We start from the raw sequence: 17,036 nt of genomic DNA on the forward strand, positions 1-17,036 counted from the left end.
AACTTATGACTCGACGTCGTCTTCCCAATGGCCAAATCAAACGAAGATACGCCGATTTAAAAACTCCAAAACGTTCTTGATTTCTTGGGTTAAAAAACGTTCAAAGAAAAAAAAAAAGCCGTTTAGTTAAAACAGCGCACAATTCCGTTTATCAGATTATATTTACACTAATCTGTGTTCACTACGCCGCCAATCAAACTCTATTTTCTTTAGAGCGAAACAAACAAAACACGAGCACAATTTTAAAACTGACCAGGCCACAAGTTTATAACCTCCGTTTTAGTATCCGATGACCAAAATGTTACAAAAAAAAAAAAAAAAATGATAAAAAAAATTGGGTGAAGTGTGTTGCTGCTCCTCTGAGCCATGTGTGTCTTGTGCTTGTGTTATATTTGTGTGTTTCAGGTGGCTTCCGGCTTAAGTATGTCGCCCCGCATTCGTCGGAGACACTAGACAAAGCTGATTGACAGCGAGCCGAGGACCAAGGAGACGTTCTGTCTCAGTTTCTATGTTAAACACACCAGAGCTCGTATGTTAAAGCGATGGCATTTGTGTGTGTGTTATTTGTATTAACCACCTATATAAGCTTAAGTCTGATTTTTTTTTTATTTTTATTATTTTTCTGTGAGGACGAACCTGCTCTAAAACTCTACATGGCTCCATGACTTTGATTGAGTCTTTAATGGCATCGAAGGCTGCCGCTCCGTTCAGGACTTTGAACATGTGTTGATTTTTAGCAGTGCTTCCATGTGTTCCTTTAGCCGGCGTGTGTTCTTGTGTACACTGAAGTCATTACATTTCGAGCTGAAACACGAGAGAGGAGTCACTTCAACTTGATTACTTTTTATTTTGTTTTTTGTTTTTTTTTTTGGAAATGGACATTTTATTACAGCCCAAAAAAAAGGCTTTGAGAATCTTTTTATACCTGCAGCTAAAAAGAGAGGATCGTGTTTATTTACTGTTTGTTTGGGAAGAGTTCATTTTTTTAAACTATAGTAATCAAATTAAACAGGATTTATTATTTTTTTGTAAACACTACTACTCTTCATTGTGAGTGTTCTGAATGTAAAATGCATAACTAAAGTCAGACGTAGTACTGTGAAAAAGTTGTCTCACTCTGCCACATGCTCCACTACAACCGTTTGGATGTTCTGCACGAATAGTGTTGTTTTCCAGAAGCCTGCCTCAGTGTGTGTGAGTGTGTGTGTGAGAGAGAGTGTGTGTGTGTGTGAGAGAGTGAGAGAGTGTGTGTGTGTGTGAGAGAGTGCGAGAGAGAGTGCGAGAGAGAGTGCGAGAGAGAGTGCGAGAGAGAGTGCGAGAGAGAGTGCGAGAGAGAGTGCGAGAGAGTGCGAGAGAGTGCGAGAGAGTGCGAGAGAGTGCGAGAGAGTGCGAGAGAGTGCGAGAGAGAGAGTGCGAGTGAGAGAGTGCGAGTGAGAGAGTGCGAGTGAGAGAGTGCGAGTGAGAGAGTGCGAGTGAGAGAGTGCGAGTGAGAGAGTGCGAGTGAGAGAGTGCGAGAGAGAGAGTGCGAGAGAGAGAGAGAGTGCGAGAGAGAGAGTGCGAGAGAGTGCGAGAGAGAGCGTGCGTACGTGAGAGTGAGTGCGTGCGTGCGTGAGAGAGAGTGCGAGAGAGAGAGAGTGCGAGAGAGAGAGAGCGTGCGTGAGAGTGTGTGCGTGCGTGCGTGCGTGCGTGAGAGTGCGTGCGTGCGTGAGAGTGCTTGCGTGCGTGAGAGTGCTTGCGTGCGTGCGTGAGAGAGTATGTCAAAAGTGAAAGCGTTCATTTAAAAGCTGCGTTCATCCAGCAGGAGTCATAATTAAATGACGTCATAACTAAAGTCAGACGTAGTACTGTGAAAAAGTTGTCTCACTCTGCCACATGCTCCACTACAACCGTTTGGATGTTCTGCACGAATAGTGTTGTTTTCCAGAAGCCTGCCTCAGTGTGTGTGAGTGTGTGTGTGAGAGAGAGTGTGTGTGTGTGTGAGAGAGTGAGAGAGTGTGTGTGTGCGAGAGAGAGTGCGAGAGAGAGTGCGAGAGAGAGTGCGAGAGAGAGTGCGAGAGAGAGTGCGAGAGAGAGTGCGAGAGAGAGTGCGAGAGAGTGCGAGAGAGTGCGAGAGAGTGCGAGAGAGTGCGAGAGAGTGCGAGAGAGTGCGAGAGAGTGCGAGAGAGTGCGAGAGAGTGCGAGAGAGTGCGAGAGAGTGCGAGAGAGTGCGAGAGAGTGCGAGAGAGTGCGAGTGAGAGAGTGCGAGTGAGAGAGTGCGAGTGAGAGAGTGCGAGTGAGAGAGTGCGAGTGAGAGAGTGCGAGTGAGAGAGTGCGAGTGAGAGAGTGCGAGTGAGAGAGTGCGAGAGAGAGAGTGCGAGAGAGAGAGAGAGTGCGAGAGAGAGAGAGAGTGCGAGAGAGAGCGTGCGTACGTGAGAGTGAGTGCGTGCGTGCGTGAGAGAGAGTGCGAGAGAGAGAGAGTGCGAGAGAGAGAGAGCGTGCGTGAGAGTGTGTGCGTGCGTGCGTGCGTGCGTGAGAGTGCGTGCGTGCGTGAGAGTGCTTGCGTGCGTGAGAGTGCTTGCGTGCGTGCGTGAGAGAGTATGTCAAAAGTGAAAGCGTTCATTTAAAAGCTGCGTTCATCCAGCAGGAGGCGCCTCTGTGACAGATGCATGACGCATGAGTTTTTATGCTGAACTTCGCACAGACTTTATCAGCAGCAGCACAAAGCAAGCGCACGTCCCACAGTAAGGTAGATCAACCTCGCTGCAGAACCAGGAGTCCAGGGTGTCGGAGCTGGACCTTATCTGTAACGTTAATCCACAATATGACCTACAGTGTGCTCTTCTAACCAGGAGCTCGATCGGTTCTGACTCCACCCCCTGGACTGTTTGAGTCCAGCCATGAGGGAGGAGCTGGATCGGTTCTGACTCCACCCCTGGACTTTTGTTCAGATTTGTCCAGGTAGCAGGATCCAGATCAGCTCCGACACGAACTCGTGGACTTTTAGTTCTGTAGTGACGGCTACTTCCCCGCAGCCGGACCACGTCACCGCTCTTGTTCAAATTTCAAACAAGGTCTTTTGTGTGCGTCGCCTCTTTCAGGCCTCATGAATAGAAAAACGACCAAGACTCTGTTGAAGACGTCATGGCTACAGAGACAGCGAGAAAAGGAGACATTCTCACGACGGAGATTTATTTTTCACTTTTTGAGGATGTTAAAATCATCCGGCCTGCTTATTAAAACCTTATTTTCTAATTATTAGGTGGCATTTATATTTATATATATATATACAAATTATATATATTTGTGCTGACTGCCACACAATGTTTGATTTCAAAAGTCTTAGTTTGTGTAAGTTGTGTAACTATTCAGTCTTGAGGTTGTGAGTTAAAAGGAAAAAAAAAAAAAAAAAAAGGAAAAGAAGGAAAGCATATCTTAAATTGCCAAAGCCACAGAAAGTTTTTTTTCTCTGGAGCGATTTGGCTTGTTTTTGTACTGATAAGAGTCAGGATGTCATTTCGATGTTCATTTGAAACAGACCGAGAACCTGAGGCCTTTAAATTGTTGCGGATTGGCAGATCTTTGGCCGGTTGGTTTCATTTTTAAGCCAGGCATTGCCTTTATAAACCTTTATTATGAATATTATTATTATTATTATTATTTTGTTTGCATGTTGTGAGATGTTAAGTTTGAATCGAACTTTAAAAGAAGAACCCAGGAACCTGCCAACTGTATTAGTCAAATCTTTTAAAGGTGTAAAAGGTTTACGATGCTGTACTGTATAAAAGAGTTTGTTTTTATTTAGGCCTCGGAGATTGTTTATTGTATTTCGTATGTAAATGTTGATTAACATGGAGGTTACAATTTATCTCTGATCGTATTTGCATTTTAAGCAAATGGAGCATTTTCTCTGTTGAATTATTAGCAATAAATGTTTGGGAGGGGGAAAAAGCTCACGAGTGTCTTGCTGTGTGTTACAGTGTGCAGCCACTAGGGGGCAAAATGGCACAATTATACAGTCATGCACTACAGGGTCATACACGAAACTTGTTTATGGTGAATTTGGCTGAACTCCTTTACGTAAAATACTTTAAGAAAGTGTGTATAATTGCTGTTAGTGTTCTGTAAAGATACATTTCACAGCTAGCTTTAAGATTTTCTTAGTTTTAAACGAGATTGATAGGATTAGATAAATGAAGGACTGCTGATCTTGTGCATGTTAATAATAATAAATAAATAAGCAGTGATTCACTTCTAAGCAGTAACAGGCACCCGAGGGAGGTTTTCCGGTCGCCATAGACACCTTTGACACGCCCTATAAATACAAGCACAGCTGCGATGGTGTTTAAATAAACAACATTCTTAAAATATTGTTAATTATTTTATTAATCTGTATTGATTCCTTTTTTTGGTCTATGGTGGCTCTTATTAACTTTAAAGCATCGGTATGTTTCATGCACTCAGTGTTGCTCTGTTTCACACATCATGAAGAAATCATCAAGTCACGCAAGTAAACAGGAAGCGCGAGCATTACAGGCAGCTCCTGAGGAAAAAAAAAAAAAAACAAAAACTGTGGCATGAAGGTCAGGCTGTGACTTGATTTCTTTCCCAAAGGATCATCATACAGGAGCTTAGAGTTGTTGATGAAATTATACGGTCTTCGTGTGCGCAATGAGGGAAGGAGGCTGAAGATCATTTAGTGTTTGAAAGAGAAAAAAAAAAAAAAAACAGCAACATCTAAGTGTTTTCTGTACACACGTCTTTGGGGTATTTTGTCATCCTTCCTGATTTGAAGTGTTTCATTAAGGTATAATGCCATACAGGTCACGGGTCAGGGCTTAATGGGTTATTTTAACAGTTTAGGCACCGCCATTGCGGTCATGGCTGAGATGGTTGGCACGGTGATATCTTTGAAGACGGGCTGCGTGTTGGGGGAGACGGACGGTTTGCTCTGGTTCAGCGTCTCGATGATCATCTGCCGCGTGTCACGAGTAGCATCGCCTCTAACTGCCAGCAAAGCTATGATATGCTCCTCCCTGCACACACACACACACACACACACGTTTTAATAACTCACACGCAACAGACCTGCTAAAGGTAAACAGGAAGTTAATGCTGACCTGATGTCAGGGTACTTGGAGACCAGTGTGGACACTTCCAGGAAGAGAAGAGTGGGGTCAGTCAGCTTGAACACCTCGGCTATAGCAGAGATGGAGCCACACAGCCAGTCCGTGTCCTCTCCCTGAGCACAGTCACACCGGCATTATAACCGTTCAGCGTCATTTCCAGCATTTACATTCAATCGAATTTATTTTAACCTCTAATAACTAATCAGTGTTATAACCACTTACAAGCGTACACATACCATGGCTCTTAATCCATCTCTATAACCACTTTATAATCTGTAATAACTAATCATTACATGTGTTATAACCTCATACATGTGTTATAACCTCAATCAACATTATGGCTCCTTATAAGCTGTTATTACAACCACTTCAACCACATATACACTAGAACACCTTACAATTTTTTCTTTAGAACATTTTTAAGCAATGAAAATAAGGTCATGCCACGAGTTAACATTGTAAGCTGTTAGACACAAGCGACATTATAAGTGATCCACAATAACAGTGTAATCACTTAGAACGTCCTCGCCGTGAATCTCTCACAGTTTATAAGAGGAAACTCACAGCAGAGAGTTTTTTGAACAGAAAGCTGAACTGATCTGCCTCTTTGATCATCCTCTCCGCTCCCTCTTTCCTCTCTTCTGCATTTTTAAACGTGATGCGTTTCTGCATGACGGCCTTCAGGTACTCCACGACTACGCGCCGGTGAGCCTCACGGGTCATTTTCTACACACACACACAAATACATAAACAAATATAAACACACACATATGTATATACACACCCACCCACATACATACATACATGCATACATATATATATATATACATACATACATATATATATACACATACATATATATACACACATATATATATACACACACACACACACATATGTATATATATATATATATATATATATATATATATATACATATGTGTGTGTGTGTGTGTGTGTGTGTGTGTGTGTGTGTGTATATATATATATATATATATATATATGTATGCATGTATGTATATATAAATATATAAACACACACGTGTATACACACACGGACACATACACACACAAACACACACACAAACACACACACATACAAACACACACAAATATTCATATATAAACACACGTGTAAACACACACAGACACATGTACACACACAAACACACACACACACATATATATAATCTCACACACACATACAAACACACATATAAACACACACACAAATATTCATATATAAACACACACATGTAAACACACATATATACATACATACAAGCACGCACGCACACACACACACACACACACGCGCACACACGCATGAGGATTTGCCCTTTTTTTTGAGCTAGAAGCAGAGGAATGAAAGAACTAAACCTAAATAGTAACTGTGACATCATCTGACTTCATCTGATACCTGATTACAAGGCTTTTTAATTTTGGCGAAGTCGTTGAAGTAATCCTCCACAGTCACACAGATGGTGTCCACTGCATGAGAGCCGGTCAACCACTTCCGGGTCATCAGCTCACTCAGATGATTCTGTTAAACGTGAGACAAGACGCTTTGAGAATAAAGAGAACACTTTTCTGTCACATGACCAGCTCCACCATTTGCCTCGTTAACTTAATATTATTTATAGTTTCTATACCATTAACGATCGTAACAAAGGAACTAACTTGTTGTTTGGATGAATGTTCGACAACATTAAACATTTTTAAAACAAATTAAAAAGAGTGGAATATGAGGAATAAAAACAGTGTGTTGTAACAAATAAAAAATCTCAGTTAATTCTAACACGTTTTTATCCATAATGGATGTTTTCCTGTTTTTCAGTAGTGACAGGTTTTTTTTTTTTTTCTGTTACTACTACAGACAAGCCACGCCCACAAGAGACATCTGTCCGTCTTACTTCCAAATCCAGGAAGACTTCATCCAATAAGAACTGGCAGCCGTCCTTGGCCACTTCATTCAGTGTTTTTTCGATGGCGGCGTCGCTTATGTTGTTCTCGGTCGACTGTGAGTATTTCCGTTTCAGGCTATTTATAGATTCCCTGGATGAAAGAATGAAAACACAGATATCATCAAGATCAAAAAGACGAGGACGCGTCCGACCCGCATACCCCGTATCGCATGCTCAAACTCTGTGTTAACAAAAACCAGGGAGAAAGAAAACGAAGGAGAAAAAAAAAAAACGTACTTAAAGGTCTGGCAGTTATTGATGATGGCGATCATGTACTGGACGTAGCACTGTGGGAGCTTACGATCCTTCAGATGCTCCTCTTTGTAAGCAATGGCCTCGTCCCTGTACCTGAAACACGCAGGGAGACACGACGCGCAGCTTCAGAAGATGGAATTCTGCAGGGAAAATGTAAGAATTGGGAATTCTGCTGTGATGAACTCTGAACTCTGACCTGATGAGGAAGGTGTTCATCTGTTTCAGACAGAGCATCAGCACCTGCTCTTTAAACGTCTCGTTGATCTGAGCAGCCACTTGCAGGTTCTGTTCAAACATCTGAAATGTGAGACAGACAGTTAAGACATGGTTAGACACAGTACAGACAGACAGACAGACAGACAGACAGACATGGCTAGACACATTACAGACAGACAGAAAGACATGGTTAGACACAGTACAGACAGACAGACAGTAAGACACAGTACAGACAGACAGTAAGACATGGTTAGACACAGTACAGACAGACAGACAGACAGACAGACATGGCTAGACACATTACAGACAGACAGAAAGACATGGTTAGACACAGTACAGACAGACAGTAAGACATGGTACAGACAGAGAGACAGACAGACAGACAGAAAGACAGACAGGCAAAGAGACAGACAGACAGACAGTAAGACATGGTTAGACACAGTACAGACAGACAGTAAGACACAGGACAGACAGACAGACAGACAGACAGTAAGACACAGTACAGACAGAAAGACAGACAGACAGACAGACAGACAGAAAGGCATGGTTAGACACAGTACAGACACAGTACAGACAGACAGACAGACAGTAAGACATGGTTAGACACAGTACAGACAGACAGTAAGACACAGTACAGACAGACAGACAGTAAGACAGTAAGACATGGTTAGACACAGTACAGACAGTACAGACAGACAGACAGACAGTAAGACATGGTTAGACACAGTACAGACAGACAGTAAGACACAGTACAGACAGACAGACAGTAAGACAGTAAGACATGGTTAGACACAGTACAGACAGACAGTAAGACACAGTACAGACAGACAGACAGTAAGACATGGTTAGACACAGTACAGACAGTACAGACAGACAGACAGTAAGACATGGTTAGACACAGTACAGACACAGTACAGACAGACAGACAGACAGACAGAAAGACATGGTTAGACACAGTACAGACAGACAGACAGTAAGACACAGTACAGACAGACAGTAAGACATGGTTAGACACAGTACAGACAGACAGTAAGACATGGTTAGACACAGTACAGACAGACAGTAAGACATGGTTAGACACAGTACAGACAGACAGTAAGACATGGTTAGACACAGTACAGACAGACAGACAGAAAGACACAGTACAGACAGACAGTAAGACATGGTTAGACACAGTACAGACAGACAGACACAGGTGAGATGTGAAAGTCACAGTAAAGATGAACAGGGATTAGTGGACAGCTGGGACATGTGAGTACCTGGAAGACGATGGCAGGTAGAGTGGTCTGGTAGTAGCCGTCCTGATCTGCCTCGGGCTCCGTGTCCTTCTGCCAGTCCTTCTTATCTGTTTCCAGAGCTTTCCTCAGCCAGCCTGTGATGTTTGACTGTTACAGCGAGGTAAAAAAATGTTTATAAAATACAGACCTTCATCCTTCATATGTTTTGCATGTGCATGTTAGAAAACTAATCTGTAACAAGAAGTGTGAGGTCATGCAGCCAAGCATGAAGGTACTGTTACCAAGCTAATGGTTTTGTTTAAATCAATTTACGATTACATTTTTTTGTTAAAACATCCGGGCCTGTATTCAACAAGATTCTAAAAATGAACTCAGACAGCTTCTAACCTTTCTACAATCTCTAACTATGAATCTTATCTTCAGAGTGATTCAGGACCTCAGATCTCAGAGTAACTCTGAACAAGGAAAATACAACACCTTTGATCTGAGAGAGGAGGCGGGGCTTAACCTGTTACTAGGTGACACATTCTTTTGAAGACTGTGAATGGTAAAATCTGGTCTATTATAAACCTTCACTTTGTCTCTATGTTAAGATATTAGAGACTATATGGTGTAGGGATTACGTTGGTGATCGATCATATTAGAGATGTTCTAACATCTGTATGTTATAAATGTAATATTCATTCATTCATTCGTTAATTTCTACCGCTTATCTGAACTACCTTGGGTCACGGGGAGCCTGTGCCTATCTCAGGCATCATCGGGCATCAAATCAGGATACACCCTGGACGGAGTGCCAACCCATCGCAGGGCACACACACACACTCTCATTCACTCACACAATCACACACTACAGACAATTTTCCATAGATGTTAATCAACCTACCATGCATGTCTTTGGACTGGGGGAGGAAACCGGAGTACCCGGAGGAAACCCCCGAGGCACGGGGAGAACATGCAAACTCCACACACACAAGGCGGAGGCGGGAATCGAACCCCCAACCCTGGGAGGTGTGAGGCGAACGTGCTAACCACTAAGCCACCGTGCCCCCCCTCTAAATGTAATAAATGTAATGTAAATGTAAATGTAAACATCTCCGACACAGAACAGAAATGTCATAGAGACGAATGATATCATTTCTGCTGCTGTGGCATTTCAGCTCTGTTTCAGAGATGTTCGAGTCTCTAAATGACACAGCAGCATAGTGGAGATGTTCTCTCTAATGTGATTGGTCACAAAAATAATCTAATCTGTATCCTCTTATTAACTCACTATCATTATTAAATATTGTACACAATACATTTCTTCTCCCTCTTCACCTTTCAGCCATTTTCTCCTCTGAGAAAAAAACTCTTCATCCTCTTAAAAGTCCTCCTCACGACTCCTAACACTTTTTGACCTTATCAGCTCTTTTAAGTGTTAAGATGCTTTATGAAGAACTTAACTTATATTATCTTTACAAGGATCTTCTCTTTAAATTTAAAGGGAAACATCCATATTTTCTAAGAATGTTATTAGAATTATGTCACTGGGAGAGAAAAAATTGGAGAAACAACGTGCTGAGACTGGAGACTCCTTCCATAAACACCAGAATGACGTCTCCTAACAGACACCGAACCATAACCGTTTTAATTCAGGTTAGATTATGTCAGAATCAGTATACGAGTTCCTTTGAGTGTTGTTGCTATAGAAACAACAACGTAATGCAAAACAATGTAAACTCACAGTGAAAGTGGTCAGGTATTTCCCGAGCAGTTGGTTTACCACATCCTCAGGCAGCAGCGGCTCCAGCTGCTTGACGTCACACTCAGGGGACAAATCTGCATGGCCCATCATCTCGGCACTGAATGAAATACGGCAAAATAAATAAATAAATAAAAATAACACACCGAAACATGCACGGAACATCACGGCAAGGAGAATCAAGGGCATGGGGCAGAAATAAAAACCTTCAGCAAACCCAAGGAAATTAGCAAAAAGTGTGTTATATTTAAAACAAAAAATTCTTTGTGCTAGATCAAGTGCTACTTTAGAAGTTATAAGGTATTGTGTTTAAATACATGGATCTAGACACGCTAGTCATGAAAAGTCGCAATAGATGGCGCAGAAAACGAAAGTAGCATCGTTATCTTCACAAAATACGAGTCTGACTGAAACGAGAATCTCTGAAAGAAAGAAAAAACGAGGGGAAAAATAGAGCCATGTGAATATATAGCAAACAAGGACAGAGTTAGAAGGGTCTGTGCTGTTTAAAGCTAGTAATCCTAAAAATGAAAAGCGCTGGTTGAACATAAAGCACGCCTACAGGGTTTCATCTGCAGACATGTTTATCTACAGGTCTCAACCTGGCTGTGCCTGAACAATGCATGCAGGTGCTGCAATACAAATAAGCTTTACAACTGAAGAAGATCAGGAAAATATGGTGCCACCTGTCACTGTGTGTGTGTGCGTGTCTGTCTGTGTGTGTGTGCGTGTCTGTCTGTGTGTGTGTGTGCGTGTCTGTCTGTGTGTGTGTGTGCGTGTCTGTCTGTGTGTGTGTGTGCGTGTCTGTCTGTGTGTGTGTGTGCGTGTCTGTCTGTGTGTGTGTGTGCGTGTCTGTCTGTGTGTGTGTGTGCGTGTCTGTCTGTGTGTGTGTGTGCGTGTCTGTCTGTGTGTGTGTGTGCGTGTCTGTCTGTGTGTGTGTGTGCGTGTCTGTCTGTGTGTGTGTGTCTGTCTGTGTGTGTGTGTGCGTGTCTGTCTGTGTGTGTGTGTGCGTGTCTGTCTGTGTGTGTGTGTGCGTGTCTGTCTGTGTGTGTGTGTGCGTGTCTGTCTGTGTGTGTGTGCGTGTCTGTCTGTGTGTGTGCGTGTCTGTGTGTGTGCGTGTCTGTGTGTGTGCGTGTCTGTGTGTGTGCGTGTCTGTGTGTGTGCGTGTCTGTCTGTGTGTGTGTCTGTCTGTGTGTGTGTGTGCGTGTCTGTCTGTGTGTGTGTGTGCGTGTCTGTCTGTGTGTGTGTGTGCGTGTCTGTCTGTGTGTGTGCGTGCGTGTCTGTCTGTGTGTGTGCGTGTCTGTCTGTGTGTGTGTGCGTGTCTGTCTGTGTGTGTGTGTGCGTGTCTGTCTGTGTGTGTGTGTGCGTGTCTGTCTGTGTGTGTGTGCGTGTCTGTCTGTGTGCGTGTCTGTCTGTGTGTGTGTGTGCGCGTGTCTGTCTGTGTGTGTGTGTGCGTGTCTGTCTGTGTGTGTGTGCGTGTCTGTCTGTGTGTGTGTGCGTGTCTGTGTGTGTGTGTGCGTGTCTGTGTGTGTGTGTGCGTGTCTGTGTGTGTGTGTGCGTGTCTGTGTGTGTGTGTGTGTGTCTGTCTGTGTGTGTGTGTGTGTGCGTGTCTGTGTGGGTGTGTGTCTGAGTGTGTCTGTCTGTCTGAGTGTGTGTCTGTCTGAGTGTGTGTATGTCTGTGTGTGTGTGTGTGTCTGTCTGTGTGTGTCTGTGTGTGTCTGTCTGTGTGTGTCTGTGTGTGTGTGTGTCTGTCTGTGTGTGTGTCTGTCTGTGTGTGTGTCTAAGTGTGTCTGTCTGTGTGTGTGTCTGTCTGTGTGTGTGTGAGTGTGTGTGTGTCTGTGAGTCTGTGTGTGTGTCTGTGTGTGTCTGTGTGTGTGTCTGTGAGTCTGTGTGTGTGTGTCTGTGAGTCTGTGTGTGTGTCTGTGTGTGTGTCTGTCTGTGTGTGTGTCTAAGTGTGTCTGTCTGTGTGTGTGTCTGTGTGTGTGTCTGTCTGTGTGTGTGTCTAAGTGTGTCTGTCTGTGTGTGTGTGTGAGTGTGTGTGTGTGTGTGTGTGTCTGTGAGTCTGTGTGTGTGTCTGTGAGTCTGTGTGTGTGTCTGTGAGTCTGTGTGTGTGTCTGTCTGTGTGTGTGTCTAAGTGTGTCTGTCTGTGTGTGTGTGTGAGTGTGTGAGTGTGTGTGTCTGTGTGTGTGTCTGTGTTACAGATAAGCATCTCGATTTGAGATGAAAGTGATTCATTGAGCCATGATGCAATTAACAATTGATTCTTGATTCATGATTCTTGATTTCAGGTGTTCTCTGGGGATTAAAAAGCACAGAGGTGATTTATAAAACATGAGCACTGTTTACCTTTTGTACGTGTTGAGCACCCAGGTGAGCAGAGACACAATCTCGTTGGGCTCCAGGTCATCTTCAGCAAGCTCCTGGACACGTGAGGACACGGCTTTGTGGTAGAGGTCCAGGAACAGGGGGAAGGTGTCGTAGTGTGGTGGGAAGCACTGCACCAACAGGTTCTTGACAATGAGGAGGTCGTCCAGCACATAGCGGCGTGTGATCTCCAGCAAGCGCACCAGCCACATCTTGTCGGACTGCCGCGTCTCGGCCTGCGCGCTCTCGATGCGCCCGCTCACCGTGCCCTCCAGAACCTCGCTCATTCGGTTTTTCCAACGCTTAGGCCGACCCGGAGGGAGGAAGGAGGTCTGCCGGTTGCGCTCTAGCATGCGACGGTCCACCTTCTCCTCGCGCTCGATAATGCGCACTGCTGACACCAGCATGGTTGGGTCACGCCGCACGGTGACCAGGGTACGCTGCATGACCAGCCACAGCTGTTTAGCAAGCTCGTCGGAGAGGCCTTGAACCTCACCAAAGTAGGCTCCAATGAGCCCCGGCTCGGGCGCGCTCCTGCTGTCCAATCGGTGCTGCTCATAAAGTAGGTTGTCTCTTGTGCACTCCAGGTCCATGAGTCGACGGTGTGCTTGCAGCAGCTCACCACGCTCAATCAGCTCACGTGTCTCCTGCACAATCTCCGGCACTAATGTAGGGATTACATCACATTACATGCATACGTTTCCAATAAACTGAGCTTCCCCAGATGAATTACATAGTATACTAATAAACATGATGTAATAAAAGCCGTGAGCTCAGGTTCACCTGAAAAGATGTTCTTGAGGTTCTCCACTGCGGAGGCCAGCTGACTGTGCTGCACCACGGCCTCCTTAACGTCCTTCAGGTTCTCGATGGTGTTGATGCTCTGCCTCCAGTCCTTACTGACGTCAGCCAGCGAGTTCTGAATGTCCTTGACGTCACACAGGGCATTGTGAAGCTGTGTCAGGCCTGTGCGCACTCCGTCCAACTGGGACTGGATAGCGGCCTGCAAGAGGAAGAGTTCTGCAAACTTAAAATTGCCTTATTGATAGCCTGATGCATAACAACATTAACAAATAAATTTAATTCAACTACAATACCAAACATTTTCCTTGACTAAAACATATTTCCCACACTCTGTAGTTTTACAACCAGAAAGCAGATATTTCTTGGTCGCAGGGAGTGAATATTTATGCAAAGAACACCTTTACCTTAAGCCTGGCCTCCACAGATGCCTTCTTTCTTGCCTCTCTGCGTCTGTACTGCTCCACTTTGTCCAGCTGGTCAGAGCGCTGCAGCATCCCTGCCACTCTCTGCACAGCTGTAGCTACCGCCTCTCTGTTCGTCTCCTCCATCGCTGCAACGGGAAACACTGAAACACCACCAGAGACTAATTTAAGTGGCGCACCAATTTAAAGAAAAGATCATCTGTATGACCCGATGCTGCGCAGACGCAAGGGAGCCAATGAAGCGCTATCATCTCGTTAGCAACGAGGTTTCATTATACTCCAAGTTAACTAGCCATACAGAGAAACTGGGTAAATATTTAAAAAACAATATCGATACTACGTCTACTTCAAATTGTCCAGAGTAAATTGAGGACTGTGGTGGTCTGGGAAAACTTATCAGATGCCGCTGTGGTTGAATTCTGGAGCAAACAATCCGTATTATGTCCCAAACCGGATTATGCCCCGATCCGGATTATTTCCCAAACCGGATTATTTCCCAAACCGAATTACTTCCCAAACCGGATTTTGGGAATTATTTCCCAAACCGGATTATTTCCCAAATTATGGTAAGTGGACTGAAGAGACGATCATATGTTCAAACTCTTTTGTTTACATGTACATTACTATTGCTCAGCAGAGCATCCCCGTCGCGTTCACGCCTCTGACCTGCGCATGCGCAAACAGCATTATTATTATTATTATTATTCTTTTTAAGTTGTACAACACACAAAGCGATGTAATGTGATTCTGTCTGTACACATTATATCGTGAACCTAACGTTGTACGCTGCAGCTGTTTTGTGAATAACATCTGACTGCACCATTTTGCACGTTAGCTACTTAGCTAGCAAGCTACTTAGCTAATGCACGATAGATGTCGTCGCTATTTTAAAAAATAATGTTGGAAAATAATTTTTGATAATTTTTAGTTTAATTAAATTGTTTTTATTAGTCAAAACAAACAAACAAACAAATAAACGGGTGGCTAAGAATATTTACAAGCTAACGCTATTCGGAGTCGTCTAAAGTCCCGCCTTCTGATCCAGGATTGGTCAATATGTCTGTCCATATTATACTATCCAATAGATTTGGAGATAGAAATGCAGACAGCCAATCAGAGAACGCAAGGTGGGATTTACTAGAATATGGCCTTTTTATTTCAGAGCTAATGTCTGAAAAATGACGGCCGTTCTTTCACCCGCTTTAACTCACATTACGGAAGGTAAAACCCTATATAAACGACTCACCAAATCACTGATTAGGTTCCTTATGAGCTATTCGACGCTTCTTGAAGCATTAATTTAATATTTTTGTTCTAAAACATCATACTGCTACTTCAGAGCCTTCCTGGTTGCTCTGCGCCGCCCAGCAGCTGACAGCTGATGAGTCATTCGGGTCAAGTCTGCGTTTGTTTTGCGCAATAAACTGATTCGCATTTATTTTGTTAATATAAACATATTAAATAAGTAAATAAATAAATACTACAAATGTTAAATTGTGCTAAATAAATCTGCCTATAAATTGACTGAAAAACGGCACATGTATGCGAGTCGGCTTTTTTTTAGCTTGATTCTTAAGAGCCGACTATTTTGGGAATTAGATAATAATAATAATAATAATAATAATAATAATAATAATAATAATAATAATAATAATAATAAAAATAAAAATAAAAAATAATAAGAATACTTAAAATAATAATAATAATTATTTATAATAATAATAATAATAATAATAATAATAATAATAATAATAAACTATTAATACAATTAATAATAATTAAAATTAAAAAATTATAATCAGAATAATAATACTTCAAGCATCTGTGCATTATCTGTTTGTGTGTGTTTTTAGGTTTGCAGCTCTTTACGCTCTCAATTCAATTTATTTCAGTGAACTTCATGAGGGGGGCACGGTGGCTTAGTGGTTAGCACGTTGGCCTCACACCTCCAGGGTTGGGGGTTCGATTCCCGCCTCCGCCTTGTGTGTGTGGAGTTTGCATGTCCTCCCGGAGGGGTTTCCTCCGGGTACTCCGGTTTCCTCCCCCGGACATGCATGGTGGGTTGATTGGCATCTCTGGAAAATTGTCCGTAGTGTGTGTGTGAATGAGAGTGTGTGTGTGCCCTGTGATGGGTTGGTACTCCGTCCAGGGTGTATCCTGCCTTGATGCCCGATGACGCCTGAGATAGACACAGGCTCCCCGTGACCCGAGGTAGTTCGGATAAGCGGTAGAAGATGAATGAATGAATGAACTTCATGAGCATGACGGTTGTGTCTACAATGTTGCCAAAGCTAGTAACAAGTAACATATAATCAAATAAATAAATAATGTTATTACATAATTATATTACACGGATTATGTATTCTACTTACTGGAAGAAATGTTCCTGAATTTCTTTATATTCTGTAAGGAAACGCAGCTGTCTCTGTGCTCTGAGGTCACATTGGGAGTACAGTTTTTCCTCTACAGGGCACTGGGTTTGTTTGTGTCCACTACGGCCAGCCTGTTCGCTCTCAGCCTGTATTTTGTTAAGGTTTTCCCCAGTCTTGGGTTGGTTACTGTGGTTCGGTAGGTGGCCACTTTGTATTGTCTATTTAGGGCCAGATAAGTTTGGGATTTGGTTAGTTTTGCCCAATAATCTCTGTATTTGTCTTTCTTTTTTGTTATAATAGATGTAATTGTAGGCAATGAGGATGTAGTGTATTGTTGGGCTCAGATCAGGACGGGTCAGTAAGTCTCAGGATGAAGAGACCGAGAAACCCCTTTAACACATTGGCTTGTTATGATGGGTTTACAGAAATTAAAGGCTTATTTTGGGATATTTAACAGTACTGGCCTAACACTAACCTAACAGCAGTTTCAAGGAGCCAATTAGGCTCAATAACCAGACCAGACTAATATAGTGAATAAAGTCCCTGCATGAA

The 17,036-nt window shown here is 43.1% G+C and overlaps 2 protein-coding genes across 3 annotated transcripts in view; one reads left to right on the forward strand and one right to left on the reverse strand.

The window, feature by feature from the left end:
- The window catches only part of zcchc2 (zinc finger, CCHC domain containing 2), a 31,733-nt gene extending 27,517 nt beyond the window's left edge, over positions 1-4,216 (forward strand). For both annotated transcript variants that reach the window (XM_060868296.1, XM_060868304.1), the window contains exon 14: positions 406-4,216. In XM_060868296.1, coding sequence (XP_060724279.1) covers positions 406-467 — 62 coding nt within the window. In that variant the 3' untranslated portion in view covers positions 468-4,216. The remainder of the gene's footprint in view (positions 1-405) is intronic.
- A 128-nt stretch (positions 4,217-4,344) lies between these two features.
- On the reverse strand, positions 4,345-15,490 carry exoc3 (exocyst complex component 3). Its single transcript, XM_060868317.1, has 13 exons — positions 15,359-15,490; positions 14,095-14,255; positions 13,670-13,889; positions 12,869-13,550; positions 10,505-10,622; positions 8,800-8,925; positions 7,521-7,621; positions 7,307-7,417; positions 7,019-7,160; positions 6,526-6,648; positions 5,670-5,831; positions 5,097-5,218; positions 4,345-5,012 (listed from the first exon to the last, which is right to left on the reverse strand). Exons 2-13 carry the CDS (start codon positions 14,236-14,238, stop codon positions 4,823-4,825), a joined length of 2,241 nt encoding a protein of 746 aa, XP_060724300.1. The 5' UTR covers positions 14,239-14,255; positions 15,359-15,490; the 3' UTR covers positions 4,345-4,822.
- Positions 15,491-17,036: the final 1,546 nt, after the last annotated feature.

This window comes from Tachysurus vachellii, chromosome 1, assembly GCF_030014155.1.
Source record: "Tachysurus vachellii isolate PV-2020 chromosome 1, HZAU_Pvac_v1, whole genome shotgun sequence".
In the NCBI taxonomy this organism is placed as follows: domain Eukaryota; kingdom Metazoa; phylum Chordata; class Actinopteri; order Siluriformes; family Bagridae; genus Tachysurus; species Tachysurus vachellii.

Excerpts from the sequence above, each read along its gene's own strand:
- exoc3 (XM_060868317.1), bottom strand. The coding sequence starts at position 14,238 with ATGGAGGAGACGAACAGAGAGGCGGTAGCTACAGCTGTGCAGAGAGTG. Across the intron at positions 7,418-7,520 it reads ATGAACACCTTCCTCATCAG|GTACAGGGACGAGGCCATTG; the intron begins GTCAGAGTTCAG and ends TGCGTGTTTCAG. Across the intron at positions 5,832-6,525 it reads TTAAAAAGCCTTGTAATCAG|AAAATGACCCGTGAGGCTCA; the intron begins GTATCAGATGAA and ends GTGTGTGTGTAG.